Source organism: Bufo gargarizans, chromosome 5, assembly GCF_014858855.1.
Source record: "Bufo gargarizans isolate SCDJY-AF-19 chromosome 5, ASM1485885v1, whole genome shotgun sequence".
NCBI classification, from domain to species: domain Eukaryota; kingdom Metazoa; phylum Chordata; class Amphibia; order Anura; family Bufonidae; genus Bufo; species Bufo gargarizans.
This window is the reverse complement of record NC_058084.1, coordinates 417292430-417309486: the sequence shown is the minus strand read 5'-3', so window position 1 is coordinate 417309486 and position 17057 is coordinate 417292430. Positions and strand designations below refer to the sequence as shown.

At 40.0% G+C, this 17057-nt stretch overlaps 1 protein-coding gene across 1 annotated transcript; it reads left to right on the top strand.

The window, feature by feature from the left end:
• The first annotated feature begins 5497 nt into the window (after positions 1–5497).
• On the top strand, positions 5498–16590 carry MNX1 (motor neuron and pancreas homeobox 1). The gene is made up of 3 exons (XM_044295637.1): positions 5498–6105; positions 9471–9631; positions 16001–16590. Exons 1-3 carry the CDS (start codon positions 5628–5630, stop codon positions 16358–16360), a joined length of 999 nt encoding a protein of 332 aa, XP_044151572.1. The 5' UTR covers positions 5498–5627; the 3' UTR covers positions 16361–16590.
• Positions 16591–17057: the final 467 nt, after the last annotated feature.

Here is a 17057-nt window from a genome sequence, read left to right as displayed (position 1 = left end):
TTTTCTTGTCCGCAATTGCGGACAAGAATAGGACATGTTCTATTTTTTTCGGGATCTGAATTGCGGACCCGGAAGTGCGGATCCGCAATTCCGGATCCGGGCAGCACATCGTGCTGCCTCACAGAAATGAAAGGGTCCGCAATTCCGTCCCGCAAAATTCGGAACGAAATTGCGGACGTGTGAATGGACCCTAAGGCCTCATACACACGAACGTATATTCATTCCGTTTTTTCTTTTTTGTTGATCGTATACGGAACCATTCATTTCAATTAGTCTTAAAAAAAAACAGAAGTTACTCCGTGTGCATTCCGTTTCCATGTGTCCATATTTCCGTTCCGCCAAAAAATAGAACATGTCCTATTATTGTCTGCATTACGGACAAGGATAGGACTGTTCTATTAAAGGTCAGCTGTTCTGTTCCGCAAAATACGGAATGCATGTCATCCGTATTTTTGGGGATCCGTTTTTTGCGGACCGCAATATACATATGATCGTGTGCATAAGGCCTAACACAATGAGGCTTGAGAAAGGCCCCATTTTGTTGGGCTGAAATATTGCGGTTGGGGTGAATAAATCGGTCCACAACTTTTTTCACCAAAACTGGAGTGCTGCCTCATTTTTTGCTTCTCTCCCTCTCTCTCTATATATATTTTTTTATAAAAAAGAAAAATGTCATATATTTACCATTCCTCCACTTCCGTATACTGTTAAAGTTAGTGACTGGCTGCAGCGGTCACATGTGGTATGAATGAATAAAAAAAATGTATATATATATAAGACGACCACTTTAAGTTGCTCAAATATTCTCCTACACTTTTCCTCTTTGATAAGTAGGTGATGCAGTACTTGGTGACACCGGTCAGTGTTCATAGGGTGGTCGCTGTAAGGCTCTGTTCACATGAAATTTCAAGGACATCATTTTGACATCCATTGTATCTGTATGGAGTTCATGGACCCAACATCTGGGTGCTCACCTGAATGTGTATACTGAAGGTGAAAATCAGCGGAAAGAATTGGCACGGAGTGGATTGAAAACCGCACCAAAGTGGGGGAGGGATTTATCATAGGCCAGCATTTTACGCCAATGATATCGCCTGCGCAGCCGAGTCATAAATTAGGTGCCTCCTCCTGCAGTCTATGGGGTTCAGCAACCTCTGGCGCTCCCGCTGTTCAGCAACTACAACTCCCAGAATGCTGCATTCACGTCTGTGGCAGTTAGAAGAACAGCGGAGCATGTTTGCATGCTGGGAGTTATAGTTTCACAGCAGCTGGAGTGCCGAAGGTTGCTGATCCCTGTCCTAGACCCTGAGCTGCCGTAGATTTCAGTCTTCTGTTATGCCCTTAAAACTGGCTGTAAAAGAAGATAAATTCGCCAGGCGCGCTGACCCCTCCCCACCCTTATCACGCCCCTTTTCCAAAAAATGGTGAGGGCAGCATAGACGCACCACTTGTGTCTAGGTTCAGGCACAATGGCATTTAAAAGGTTGCAAACAGGAGGATTGTGATAGTTGTGGTTGGAAAGATAAACTCCCCCTCAGGTGCCGATTTCCATGCAAATTTTTCTCTGCAACAGTTTGGGCAAGTCTCCTCCACTGTGCTGCTGCACTACTCCGCAGATTGTCCCTACGTGTGGACGTAGCCCTAGGGCAGGCAACAGCAACCTCCAGCACTCCAGCTGCTGGGAAACTACCACTCCCAGCAGGCGCACTCACTCCTTGTAACTCCCATAGAGGTGAAAGGAGGATTCTGGGAGTTGTAGTTTCAGCGGGAGGCTGCTGATCGCTGCCCTGGGGTGTTTCCAGATGCAGTGGAATACTTCTGTTACAGATCTCACCTCATATCCAGGGCGGATCTATGGCGATTCCACAGCAAAATCCATACGTGTTACATGCGGATATTGCTGCAGATTGTGCTGTTGGTCTCCTTTAGGCCTCTTTCACACGACCGTATGACTTTTTCAGTGTTTTGCGGTCAGTTTTTCACGGATCCGTTGTTCCGTTTTTTGTTTCCGTTTGTGTTCCGTTTTTCCGTTTTGTTTTTCCGTATGGCATATACAGTATACAGTAACTGCATAGAAAAAATTGGGCTGGACGTAACATTTTCAATAGATGGTTCCGCAAAGTCGGAATGGATACGGAAGACATACGGATGTATTTCCATATGTGTTCAGTTTTTTGGGCGGACCCATTGACTTGAACGGAGCCACGGAACATGATTTGCGGGCAATAATAGGACATGTTGAATCTTTCAACAGAACGGAAATACAGAAACGGAATGCATACGGAGTACATTCCGTTTTTTTGTTTTGCGGAACCATTGAAATGAATGGTTCCATACACGGACCGTATACGGAACGCAAAAAATGGCCCGTAAACAGAAAAAAAAAACGGTTGTGTGAAAGAGGCCTTAGGGCTTGTTCACACGACCGTTGGTGTCCCGTGCCCGTGCTGTGAACCGCAAATTGCGGACCGCAATGCACGGGCACCTTCCGTGGGGCAGGCGCATGGAGATCGCAGACCCATTCACTTGAATGGGCCCGCGATCCCTCTGTTCCGCAAAACGGTAGAGCATGTTCTATCTTTTTGCGGTGCGGAGGCACGGAACGGAACCCCAGAAAGCATACCGTAGTGCTTCCGTAGTGTTCTTCCGAGCTTCTGTTCCGCATCTCCGGATTTGCAAACCCATTGAAATGAATGGGTCCGCATCCGTTATGCAGAATGACAAAGGAACGGGAACGGGACACCAATGGCGTGTGAACGAGCCCTTACACTGAAGGGGTGAATTCCACTATGAAAATTCACACTGTGGATTTGAGGTGCTGAATCCACTGGAAAAAAAAGACAAAAAAAACACCCGCAAAAAATGGCATTTTTCCTAATAATGCTATGTTTAAAACCAACCACAGATTGGTGTCACACAGATATTTTTTTACATTTTTGAGAGGTTTTTGCAGCTGTTGGTGGGGCTTTTTTGGTGGTTTTTATCACTTTTTTTCTGTTTTTGGGGCTTTTGGTACAGCTCCAGATCTGGCACGGAAATATGAAACATAGGACAAACAGACTTTTTTTTTTTTGTACTGGTGTTTTTTCACCCTGTAGATGCATTTTATTTGGGAAGGGGGGAATTATGGCATTTTTATGTATTTTTTTTATATTGTAGCATGCTTTGGCTCTGGTGTTTTTCCCTCATTGGTATTTTTCTCCATAAACCTCTATTTTTTTTTTTTTTTTCTGTTTGCTGCTTTAAAATACATACTTGCAGTTTTTTGGGGTGTTTTTTCTTAACCAATGCATTTTCCTATACACCTCTACAGAGGAAGGAACATTTAAGGGGCACATACCATTATTTAAAAAACAATATATGAGCAAAAACAGCTCAAAAATTGTCTTTTTAGGCGTTTTCTTTGGGCCTGAAAAAGCACCAGGGACAAAATCATGTGTGAAGGAAAAGGAGGGCGGACAAGTGAGAATGGGGCTGTATCTCCATCCTGATAAACCAGCAGGTTCTGCCTCATGGCCTGGAGCTTTTGCCTGTGACAACCAGTCAGATGGGATTTTCAGGTTTGAAGGTGAAATAATCGGAGGTCTTTCCTCCTCTAGTTGTCCATGGTGAGGCCCAGTCTGTCTCCATGTTCTGACATATGGGACCCACTTCTGTGATATTTCACACTGGAGGAATGACCTTATTCCCACTGGAAAGAACAGGTGTCAAATCTAGTGCAAAGGAAAAGGTTGTGGCTTGTGGCAGCCAATCAGATTCCACCTCTCATTTTTCAAAAGCCATTTGGAAATGAAAACAGTTACTTGATTGGTTGAGGTCTGTATACCAGTGCTATTAGAGCCGTGCATATAATACTAGTGATGTCAGTGTATATAATACAGGTATATATAATACTAGTGATGTCAGTGTATAATACAGGTATATATAATACTAGTGATGTCAGTGTATAATACAGGTATATATAATTCTAGTAATGTCAGTGTATAATACAGGTATATATAATACTAGTGATGTCAATGTATAATACAGGTATATATAATACTAGTGATGTCAGTGTATAATACAGGTATATACAATACTAGTAATGTCAGTGTATAATACAGGTATATATAATACTAGTGATGTCAGTGTATAATACAGGTTTATATAATACTAGTGATGGCAGTGTATAATACAGGTATATATAATACTAGTGATGTCAATGTATATAATACAGGTATATATAATACTAGTGATGTCAGTGTATAATACAGGTATATATAATACTAGTGATATCAGTGTATAATACAGGTATATATAATACTAGTGATATCAGTGTATAATACATGTATATATAATACTAGTGATGTCAGTGTATATAATACAGGTATATATAATACTAGTGATGTCAGTGTATAATACAGGTATATATAATACTAGTGATGTCAGTGTATAATACATGTATATATAATACTAGTGATGTCAGTGTATAATACAGGTGTATATATAATACTAGTGATGTCAGTGTATAATACAGGTATATATAATACTAGTGATGTCAGTGTATAATACAGGTATATATAATACTAGTGATGTCAGTGTATAATACAGGTATATATAATACTAGTGATGTCAGTGTATAATACAGGTATATATATTACTAGTAATGTCAGTGTATAATACAGGTACATATAATACTAGTGATGTGACGGTGTGTGCCTGGCTTTATATATATATATTAGCCATATTGAAAAAATGACAGTAGTTATGTGGAAATGCATAATATGTGTATATACTAGTAATGTGGACATCTGTAAATAACCTAACATTAATGTTCAGTACTACTGTGTATATATAAAGCAATACTTGTTATATTGCCATGATATATATGTGTATGTATCATATACACTGTATAATATTCTGCATATATCATAAGTACTATAAAATACTAGTGTGTATGTAGATATTTATAAATTACCAGTCATATGTATATGAATATTTATACAGTATAACTAGTGTACGTCTGTATATTATATTTGCTGTATAATACTACTTATGTAGATATCTATAAATTACTAGTGATGCATGTACATAATGTACTAGTAATTACTAGAGTTGTGTATATGTTGTGTATATGAGCATATATATCACTAGTGTATATGTCTATATATATTATCCTAGTGGCTATATGGCAATATGTCATATATATATATATATGATGTACTAGTTAATACTGCTGTATATCTCACGTGTTGTTCATGTAGCTAGGAATTCTATATAGCTATTACTAGTGCTATAGCAGTGACCTCTGGAGGAGGAGAAGTGGGAGGAGCTATCAGTTTCAGCTGGTTATTAGTTTGTGCTATAAGATTATTAACAGGATCGGTTCTCGGAGAGTTGAACGCTGGCCCCGCCTACCAGCCTTCTCCGCCAATCAGAGGCCGGGGCTAAGGCGTCCAATAGACCAGATAGTCGGGCCTTCAAGTGACAGTGTGCCCCTGTTCCCGGGACACCTGGACGTGCTGACCGCAGTCTGCTCCCTGCACGCTGCTCCCTGCACGCTGCCCTGCTGTCAGCCGCTGCTCCTCCGCCCAGGACTGTTACTTGTGCTCCAGGAGTTTTCTCTTCGGTCCAGTCCCGGAGGATCCATGGAGAAGTCCAAGAACTTCCGGATAGACGCCCTCCTGGCCATGGACCCCCCGAAGCCGCAGACATCCCCGCTGTCCCTGGTCACTTCCCTGTCCTCCTCCTCCATGTCCGGCAGCCCCACTTCCGAGCACCCGGACCTGAGGACTGAGAGCCCATCGCCCCCTCGGACCTGCGGACTGCTTCCCAAGCCCGGCTTCCTCAGCAGCCACCAGCACCCTGGCAGTATGATGGCCATGCACCCCCAGCACCAGGCGCTGTATGGGCACCCGATCTACGGCTACTCGGCTGCGGCTGCGGCTCTAGCGGCTGGACAGCACCCAGCCCTGTCCTACCCCTACAGCGCCCAGATCCAGGGAGTCCACCATGCCCACCATTCTATGGACCCCATCAAGTTCAGCGCTGGCACCTTCCAGCTGGACCAGTGGCTGAGAGCCTCCACTGCTGGCATGATGCTGCCCAAGATGGCAGATTTCAACTGTGAGTATCCACTTACTACCAGGGCATCTGTCATTGTAAGGCTGGCATGAGGATGGATGTCATTATAAATCCCCCAAGACTCTGTGTCCAGAGAGAGAGAGAGAAAGCGAGAGAGAGATAGAAAGAAATACAATGGATGGATAGAGAGATAGATAGACAGATAGTTAATAGAAAGAAATACAATGGATAGATAAGAAAAAAATAAAATGAGACAACACGCCAAAAGATGGCGAGAAGCAGTGACCTTCTTTCTTCACCCATAGCTATGGTCGATGTTTTTCATCATTTTTTTGGAGTGTTGTCTCATTTTCTACTTTATATTTTGGAAATTTGATCTATGCTTTCTAGAGGAATTTGCATTCTTACATTGTCTTCCTCTGGTGCTGCTTTCTTTACATTTTTATTTTTAGATACATAGATAATAGGGATATAGTTGATAGATAATGGAGAGAACAGATAGATAATATAGACAGAAGTGATGATTGATATATAGATGTGTCTTCCATATAAATGTTTACTTTTATTTATTCTGTATTTAGTTCGATTACTTTGATATATATTTGCTTTGTCTTATTTTTATGCATTTGACGTCTGTAGGATTTTCTATTGTCTAATTTTTGTATTATTTTCTGTATTGTTTCTCACTATTTTCTGTTGTTTTCGATGCTGATATACCTCCCCTGACAGGGACAATGTATATACATAATTACAGTATCATATTTGTATACAATAAACCAGTAAAAACGTACAGTGTGTGACATATATGACAGATATAAAAATCTCCGCACAACAAACAATACCAAAGTGGTGCAGATTCTGAGTCCAGGGTATATGATGTAGCAGAGAGCGCAGCAGAGTGGTGTTTGTATAGGACAGGACCCGCACAGCTATGTCCACGTACAAAGAGCTCCGTGTCCCAGATACCTCACGTCCGTGTTCTGCCCGGTGATGAGGGTCTCACTGGGTGTAACAGGCCGTATCTACTGCTTCTTCATTTATCAGTGGAGATAAGGGCTCGATTATCAGCACCACATTGTGTGTTATATCTATAGCATGCAGAGGGAAAGGCTTGGATGGATGCACGGGTGATGGATAGATAAAGAGATCGATAGATATTAGATAGATAGAATTTTATTAACTAGAAAGTTACCTTGCATGTTTACTGCAGCCCCAAATAAATAAATTACAAATTCTGTACAGGAATAATTCCTGCTTGACATTGTGCCTTAATTGTTCTCTATGTGATCTAATCCCCTATAATCTACTGACAGGTATGTCTGGTTTAACTAAATCAAGGGCTTGTTGTGTACGATAGACAGATAGATAGATAGATAGATAGATATTGGGAAATTGCATCAAATTTTTTTCTCTACCGTAAATTATCTATATATAACTATCTATATATTATCTATCATCTATCCATCCATCCATTATCATGTTTCTTTCTTTCTTCCTTGTTTTTCTTTCTTTTTCATATATCTTTACTTTTTCTCACTTTTTTCTGCTTTATTTAATATTTTATTTTAGATCCACATTGATCCCATTTCTTTCTTTCTTTCTTTCTTTCTTTCTTTCAATTTTTTTTTTAGTCCCCCCTTTACTGGTTACTGTGGACGCACAGCTCAGGACCCTGCATGGTGTCTGCAGAGAGCCCTGATTACACTCAGCTCCTCTGGCTATGTGCGGGGGGATAGCTGGGGGCTGTTCTGTCAGGCTGGCAGGTATGCAGCGCTGCTTTGTCAGATAGCAGGGATTACCTGCTGGAACAAGGCTCTGTGACACTGATCAGGCTGATAACAAATCACTGCTCATCTCATCCTTTCCTTTCATGTTCTGTAATGGCCCTAAGACAGATTCCAGCAAGCCATCCTCATCATCCTGCGACGAGAAAGCCTTATATATTTCATTGTGATCTCAACTCCTTAAATTAAAGCGCAGCTCTGTGGGAATATTATTTCCTATTAAAGTGACACCCAGAAGTATTATGGCTGCAGGAGAGCGCCAGCATTACCACAGATTTATATCATAGAGTATGCTATGGATGCTGCTGTGCCGCAGAGAGCTATGGTCTTATCAAATTATAGAGAGGAAGAGATATAGACATACAATATAGAGAGGAAGGGGAGGAATACAGAGATATATACAATATATAGAGGAAGGGGAGGTATACAGAGATATATACAATATATAGAGGAAGAGAGATATATATATATACAATATATAGAGGAAGAGAGGAATACAGAGATATATACAATATATAGAGGAAGAGAGGAGAGGAATACAGAGATATATACAATATATAGAGGGAGAAAAAAGGGGAGAAATACAGAGATATAGACAATATATAGAGGAATAGAGGAAGAGGAGGAATACTGAGATCTTTACAATATATAGAGGAATAGAGGAAGAGGAGGAATACAGAGATATAGACAATATATAGAGGAATAGAGAGATATATACAATATATAGAGAAAGGGGAGGAATACAGAGATATACAATATATAGAGAAGGGGAGGAATGCAGAGATATACACAATATATAGAGAAGGGGAGGAAATCAGAGATTTAAATATATAGGGGAGGAATAGAGAGATATAGACATAAAGAGAAATATAGTCATAACCGAAAAGAGACAAAAGAAAGGAGAAATAGGAGAAAAAAGAAAAAAAATTAAACTAAGGAAGGTAGGAATACTTTAGAGAGTTGAAGAGGAGATAATAATAATAATAATAATAATAATAATAATAATGTATAGACAGAAAGAGTGAGAATACAGAAAATATAGTTATTGTAGATATACATAAATACATGCACAGTGTAAAAGAGAATAGATAGAGACAGAATACAAAATATATTTGCAAAGATAATATAAATAATGATAAACAATAAAAAAAAAAAAGGGGAATAAAAAAAAGTGCAATAAGACACATAATAGAAATTATATAACTAGAGAAATTGAGAGGGGAAAAAAGACAGATAATTTATCCAGATATTCTGATATATACTTAAACAGAGAAAAAGAGGGGAACATATAGACAAAATCCTAAAAAATATTTATCATTATTATTATTATTATTATTATTATTATATACTTGTCTATCACATTTATCTGTCTATCTATACACACACATACTAATATGTAGCTTTTTTCTCTGTAAAATATTATTAGTATTGTGGCTCCATGCTGTATCTATATACAAATATTTCTATATGTAGCTTTCTTCTCTGTGTATGATGTGATGTTGATTTGATATAAGCACGGTTATACATTTCGCTTTCTTCTCTGTACCCTGCTATTAGTAGTATTATGCCTCCCATGTAGATGTGATATATACATATATTTAGATTGCTTCTTTGTTTCTGCAGCCCAGGCTCAGTCCAATCTGCTGGGGAAGTGCAGGAGACCCCGGACAGCCTTCACCAGCCAACAACTGCTGGAGCTGGAGCATCAGTTCAAGCTGAACAAATATCTCTCCAGACCCAAACGGTTCGAAGTGGCCACATCCTTGATGCTTACAGAAACCCAGGTACAGTTCTAATGATCCGTCTGTCTGTCTGTCTGTCTGTTAATAGTTGCCCCCCAAGTCTTGGCACACATCAGTTCTATAATGATCAGGTAGTGGTACCAGTGTGGAATAATTGCCAACTCTTACAATTATTTGATGAACGTTATGTATTGATACATTAAAAACAGACGCATTATTGTTATTACTATTTAATTGTACTATTATTATTATCATTATTATTATTATTGTTATTATTAGTTATGATTGTTCATGTTTAGGCATTAAATAGTGTTTGTAGTCCGGGAAACCTCAAACTACATTGCATAGAGCTGAATTATTGATGTATGACGTCATATCTCCTACTATGTCGTCATGGCTCATCAGTCCCTTTGATCACAGGTTCCTGGCTCAGAAAAGTGCGAGCTCTGTGCTACCCATATAATAATTGCCCTTCGCGCATTACTGACCAGTGTAGCTATATTGGCCATATTCAGTATTGGATTGCAGCAACATGGAGGAATAATACAGTATGTCCTGCACAGAAAGCCGAGCTAAAGGAATGTGCTGGTATTAGTAGGGCTATATGGTCTTCTGATTATATTGTAATGTTATTATGTGTGGTTGTTATTTTATTTATTTTTATTTTATTTTTTGCAAATGCTTGACCACAGTTTATTTTATCCTAACAAGATACAAGATTTGTCAGACTTCTGTTCTGGTGACTAGATGGGCATCAGAGCCCTGGTATACCCTGGTAAAGTCATTTACAACACAGGAAGCAGGTGAAAAAGACCATAGAATGAAGTATCTTTGTAAATGTCATCTAAAGTGTGCACTAACTACATAGACAGATAAACAGGTATGGAGATAATATACAAAGCTGTATTGATAGAAGGAAGAGCTATACAGAGATAGCTATAAAGATACTAAAGAAATAGATACATGCAAAAAGCCATATGGATAGAGGGAGTGAAGGAAGAGCCATAAAGATAGATAGATATGAGATAGATAGATAGATACTAAAGAAATAGATCCATGCAAAAAGCCATAAGGATAGAGGGAGTGAAGGAAGAGCCATAAAGATAGATAGATATGAGATAGATAGATAGATAGATAGATACTAAAGAAATAGATACTAAAGAAATAGATACATGCAAAAAGCCATATGGATAGAGGGAGTGAAGGAAGAGCCATGAAGATAGATAGATAGATAGATAGATAGATAGATATGAGATAGATAAATAGATAGATAATAGATAGATAATAGATTTCCACACACTGTTAAAGTCAGGAGGAATATCTACAGTTCCTTCACACAGCTGTGCAAACAATATAATGTCACACATAGAAGTCAATGGGAACAGTGCCCCCTATAGGTTGAGATTTCAATGAAACGTTATCATTGTGTCCTGTGGAATTGTCTAATCTGATGTGCAGAGAGCTATGATGCTAGAGATGAGTTCATTTTCATGCAGGGTACTTGGCTACCAGGTGGAAATGCAGGTTAAATTGAGCTGCCTCCCTTGAATACCCCACAGGGTTTGGCCAGGGCAGACATTATCAGAGCAGATTACCAGGGGGGGTGTATCATTAGAATATACATATAGAGGAGGAAACAGCAAATCCTGATCTCAGAATCCTTCCACTTCCCTCTCTGGTCCAAATCCTAACATAGAGGACAGTACATGGATGCATGGCTGCCTGCAGGATGGATAAGGGTTGAATGAAAGGATGGATGGGAGTGATAATCACGATTAGTTAGCAATAAACATGTAGTAATATTCAATACGATCCATTTGTTTCCTAGACATAGTAACCATTATTACGCATTATATCTGATCCTATCAGTAAATGGCGCAGGACTGATATTTCCATTTACCAAGCACTTTCTGCGATGATCACATGTGCATTTAAAAAATGGCAGCCTACGTATGATCATTGTACTGATCTTGTGAGTGATCCGATATTTTAAATTTTTATAATTTTTTTTTTTTTTACCGTTGTTAAAAAAATATATACTTTTTTTTACCGGACCGAGCAGGATACAAGAACGTGGTGCACTGCGTTTTTGTATCCTTTTTTCCTAACGTGTACGTCAAACGGAAGCATAAAATGTCATGTGAACCCACCCTAAGGCCTCATGCACACGACTGTATGTATTTTGCAATCCGCAAAAAATACGAATGACATCCGTGTGCATTCCGTATTTTGCAAAACGGAACAGCTGGCCCCTAATAGAACAGTACTATCCTTGTCCGTAATGCGGACAATAATAGGACATGTTCTATTTTTTTGTGGAACAGAAATACGGACATACGGAAACGGAATGCACACAAAGTAACTTCAGTTTTTTTTTGCGGACCCATTGAAATGAATGGTTCCGTATACGGTCCACAAAAAAAAAAACGGAACAGACACGGAAAGAAAATACGTTCGTGTGCATGAGGTCTAAAAGAGTTTGCTAAGGCAGGAGTGTTGGGTGCTAGGTAGGTGCCAGTAAGATATTTTGTCTTGGCCAGGATATTGAGATACAAGGCTGGGGCAGTGAATGGAACCATTGCTCCAAGTGAAGGAAAGCTTAGGATGGATGGATGAATGATAGAGGATAGATAGATAGATAAGATAGATAGATAAGATAGAGATAGATAGATAGATAGATAGATAATCCCTGTTGTCTCCATCTGCCAGAGGAAATTTCTATTATTTTACCTGAATCTGTTCAAAATAGTGTACAGATTTCTTGTCTATCTACCCATCTTTATCTATTTCTCTACCAATCTATATCTATCTACCGATAACGATCTAGGAAAATCTATCTATTATCTATCTATAATCTCTAATTATAGACAGAAAGACAGAAAAAGTGATACGGTAGATTGAGATATATAGACAGAAAGACAGACGTGCATATACAAACATACAGATAGATACTTTAGATATAAAGAGATATAGATGGATATTGTCTAACTGTGCAGGGACACCCAGTTGTCAATGAATTCATACATTTCTAGTAGGAATAATGGAGGAATGGCACAACATATAGTCATAAAAATAGATTATTCAGAATTTCAAGTGGGATACAGTTATTTACTACAACCAGACATGTCAGGATAGGTGACAGGTCCTCTATAAAGCATAGTCATGGCATACCCACAAGATGTAGGTGGAATAGGCAGCAGGGGGTGAGAGATGCAGACGAGAGAAGATATGTAACATAATGGCCAACTGGTTCAGCACTGAGCACTGGACGTGTGTATAGAAGATGAGGGTGGATGGAAACGGGGAGTAGGTATAATACTGTAAAAAAGGAATGGCAGAGGTCGGTGGAGAAGCTTGGGGCAATTAAATGTGTGACTTCCGACAGAGGGGGGGGGGGGATTCTTTATGTTAAGGATCCTGTGTATTGGCCTTCCTGTATTGTAAATAGAGTATTTATTATTTTTTAATTTCTTTGCACTGTATTGAACATACTATATGAGACAAGAATTTTGTAAAATGATACTGTTTATTTTTACAACATAATAATAAAAAATGTATCTGAGAAAAAAATAAAATAAAAATGTGTGACTTTCCATCCAACATCTATTCTGCTGAGCTTCAGAGACGGATGGTGGAAGTGGTGGTTACAATCAGAAACCTGCCCCTGACACTCTGGTTATTTCTTGTGAAATTGCCCACAATGTATAGAGCATTTGTGTCTATTATAGGACAACCTGTGAACATCGCTGCTGAATATGTTGGGAATAAATATGTCTACCAGTACTTGGAAATACCAGTACTATGATGCTACAAACTAAACCGTGCAATCAGCCTATCTATATAATTGTTAAAGGGGTTCTCAGAGTAAAATAAACTCCAGCAGTCCATCATGGTCAACCAAAGGATAGGCGGGGACGCGAATCCCAGAAAGGAATCCCTACAAATGGTCTAAAGTAAAAAAGCCATACTTCCCTTTTCTCCCATGCCGTTCTCATCGATGCACTCCATTCCTTCCTGCCGCTGACGTCATCTTCCTGGCTGCAGCGGTGGGGTTTTGTGCGTACAGGTCGCCGGGCAGCCAATCACTGACCTCAGCAGTACATGACACGTCACTGCTGCAGCCAGGAAAACTACCAGCAGCAGGGAGGACTGGGGTGCAAACCTGGAAGAAACAGAGAAGAAATGGGGTGAGAATGAATTATTTTGTTATTTAAGACCATTTACAGGGGCTGCTTGAGTTTTTAATCATATAGTACTTGACAGTCTCTTTCTAACAAAGCTAGAACCAGAGATCTCATTTATTGATCTGCTAGATTTATGTCAAGCTGGCAGCTCAGGGGGCGTGTATTTTCTGCTGCAACTCTCTCCGTATCACAGCTCAGGGGGTGTGCCCTTTCTGCTGCAGCTCTCTCCTTGTAACTGTCACAGCTTCTACCAGTAGATCTGACTGGTGGCAGTTGAAAAATGGAACTGAGCATGTGTATTCGCTTTGGTGATGTTACTGAGGTGGACAGAGAAATAAGGAAAAGAGAAGACAGCAGGTGGCGCTATACAGTTACATTGTAGTGAATAGCTCAGCGGCTATACAACATTTTTAATTACATGCAGTTTAAGAAAAATTCAGATCAAGGTGCTGCTTTGAAAAACGCAGAATATTCTTTTGTGGGACAACCCCTTCAATCACAATTAGGGCCCATTCACACGACCATATCCGCTTTTGCAAACCGCAAATTGCAGATCCACAAAATATGGATACCAGTCGTGTGCGTTCCGCATTTTGAACATCCTTCCCCATGATAGAAAGGCCTATTCTTGTCCGCAAATACAGACAAGAATAGGACGTGTTCTATATTTTTTGCGGGGCCACAGAATGGAAGTGCGGACAGCTCACTGCCCTATTGAAATGAATGGGTCAGCGGAACGGATGCGGACAGAAAAATACAGTTGTGTGAAAGGGCCCTTACGATTTCCTATTTTCTAATAACTGTTGGCTGCATTGACTACAATGTATGTTATAATACTTCCTGGGTTATTGGCTACCAAATATCTCCTATGCTGTAGAATTTAAGCTTTGTGATATCCAAGGGGAAATATTCTCATGTGCCGTCTGGTTTATACCCATAAAATAACATGTATGTAGTAGTCCGAGGTATTTCACAGCATTCATTACAGCAGAACAATCACACTAGGCCACAATCCATGCGCTAGAGGGTCACTCTCGCGTGTCCTTTCCCTGCCAAACACCAGATAATGTTACTCTCCTGTTTACAACCCTAAGTTTGACCCAAAATATGATCAAAACTGGAAAAAGACTAATTGTCATTGTGCAAAAATAATACAGCTGATGTGAAGAATGTATTTTATGCAAAGAGTATCTGTCAGCGTGATCAGTCCTATTAAACCAGGCATGCTGCCTGTTAGGGTTGATCCTGCTGAGGTTAAAACGATCCCTGCAAACAAATGAGCTACCAAATTGGACAATGGGGGAAGATACTTGTTTTCTGAAAAACATTCCATTCACCAGCACTGCAAATAGCTTGTAGTGCACCTTTGAAAGAGCATCTGTCAGGATGATCAACCCTATTTAACCAGGCATACCACCTGGTAGCATTGATCCTAATGCGTTAAATGATCCCTCTATATTTAAAATTAGTGCCCCCATTGTAGAGAAATCTGCACTTTTTTGTACATGCTAATAAGGTTTCAGAGCACCAAGGAGCAGGCCTTGCCCCTCGGAGCACCATTTCACCACTGCCTTTCCCCCTCAGCCACTCCCCCTTTCATTGAGTGATAGGGCCAAGCATCCTCACTGTCTTCCTGCCTGGACTTCCTGCGCAAGCGCCGATGAATGTTGGATCGGTACGTGCACAGTTTGGATCTTAGCATCAGAGAACTGCCCAAGAGCCAGGCATAAAGACTGTCAGGATGCCTGGCCCTGTCCCTCAAGCGGAGGGGAGAGTGGCTAAGGGGGAAATGTGGTGGTGAAGCGGTGCTCCGAAGGGCTAGACCTGCTCCTTGGTGCTCTGAACTTCTCATTAGCATATGCAATAAAGTGTAGATTTCTCTACAATGGGGTCAAGGATTTTAAAGACAGACTGATCATTTAACTCATCATCATCAACCCTAACAGGTGGTATGTCTGTTTTAATAGTGTTGATCATGCTGACAGATGCTCTTTAAAAGCCGTTTTCAGTGCAGGTGAATGCAGTGTCTTTTAGAAAAAAAAAAAAGTATCTGTCCCCGTTGTCCAATTTTTTTAGTTGTTTTCAGGGCTGATGACCACCTGCCCCGAACATTACACATATTTGAGATTTTTATGCCCTGTTGTCCTTTGTATAAACTTTGTGTTTCTTGAACTTGGGGAGACCACATTTTTCCAAGCAACTGAACATTTTCTTCTTATTCTAACAGGTAAAGATCTGGTTCCAGAACAGACGTATGAAATGGAAGAGGAGCAAGAAGGCCAAGGAACAGGCTGTCCAAGATTCAGAGAAAAATCAGAGAGGAGGCAAGGGGAGCTGTGAGGAGAAATGTTCAGAGGACAATCAGGATGAAAAGTCCTCCACCTACCGTTTACACTCAAGGGGGGAACCACTCAAAGCAGGTAGTCGCCTACCCAGAGACTATACAGACAGTGAGGACGAAGAGGAGGACCAGGAAGATGAGGAGGATGAGGAGCACAGAGATGACAAGCACTTCTACCATCATTCATCTGACTGTACGTCGGAGGAGGAGGAGAATAGTCATCAGCAGAACAGTCAGGTGCACTGAGCCTTGTGCTAGGGTGCAAGGTCTCCTCAGAAATGAACTCAGAAAGCTTGTGAGTTGTGACCACAGTATTATAAATGGGAGTCATATCTACGAGGATTATCAAAGACAAGGAGATATATTGCTAAGAAAATGTCATTTTAGCCACAATGAGACTTTTTCCTCTCCCTCCGGTCAAGTTCATCTAATGTCTTATTTTGCCCATGATGGTCAGTGAGACCCTTTGCTCCTACTGAGACGACATACCTGTCCCATATCTGTTCTAGGTAGGGATTATAAGTGTGAACAGACTTCGAGGAGGGGGAGATCATAACGGGACATGGATTCTCTGTGTCATAACCATATGGATATGTTTACTATCTGAATGGTGGAGATACTACAACTATATACTGTATTTTTGTATATTGTATTTATAAAAGAAAAGATACCTCTACTTATGCATGCTAAATTATTATTTAGCTTCGCCATCTTAATGATGGTGTGTAAAATAAATTTGTTTTATATGAGTATTATTTGCCTAGACTTTTCTTTAAATTATCTATCTATCTGCCTTCTTTTGCTTTATCTATCTATCTATCTATCTATCTATCTATCTATCTATCTATCTATCTATCTATCACCCACCAGGATATTAGAGGTGTCCTCTGATGTTCACAGGCTCTGACAAAATAATGAGCCCGAATGTTCAGCAGAAGGCAAT

Excerpts from the sequence above, each read along its gene's own strand:
- MNX1 (XM_044295637.1), top strand. The coding sequence starts at position 5,628 with ATGGAGAAGTCCAAGAACTTCCGGATAGACGCCCTCCTGGCCATGGAC. Across the intron at positions 6,106-9,470 it reads CAAGATGGCAGATTTCAACT|CCCAGGCTCAGTCCAATCTG; the intron begins GTGAGTATCCAC and ends TTGTTTCTGCAG. Across the intron at positions 9,632-16,000 it reads TGATGCTTACAGAAACCCAG|GTAAAGATCTGGTTCCAGAA; the intron begins GTACAGTTCTAA and ends TTATTCTAACAG.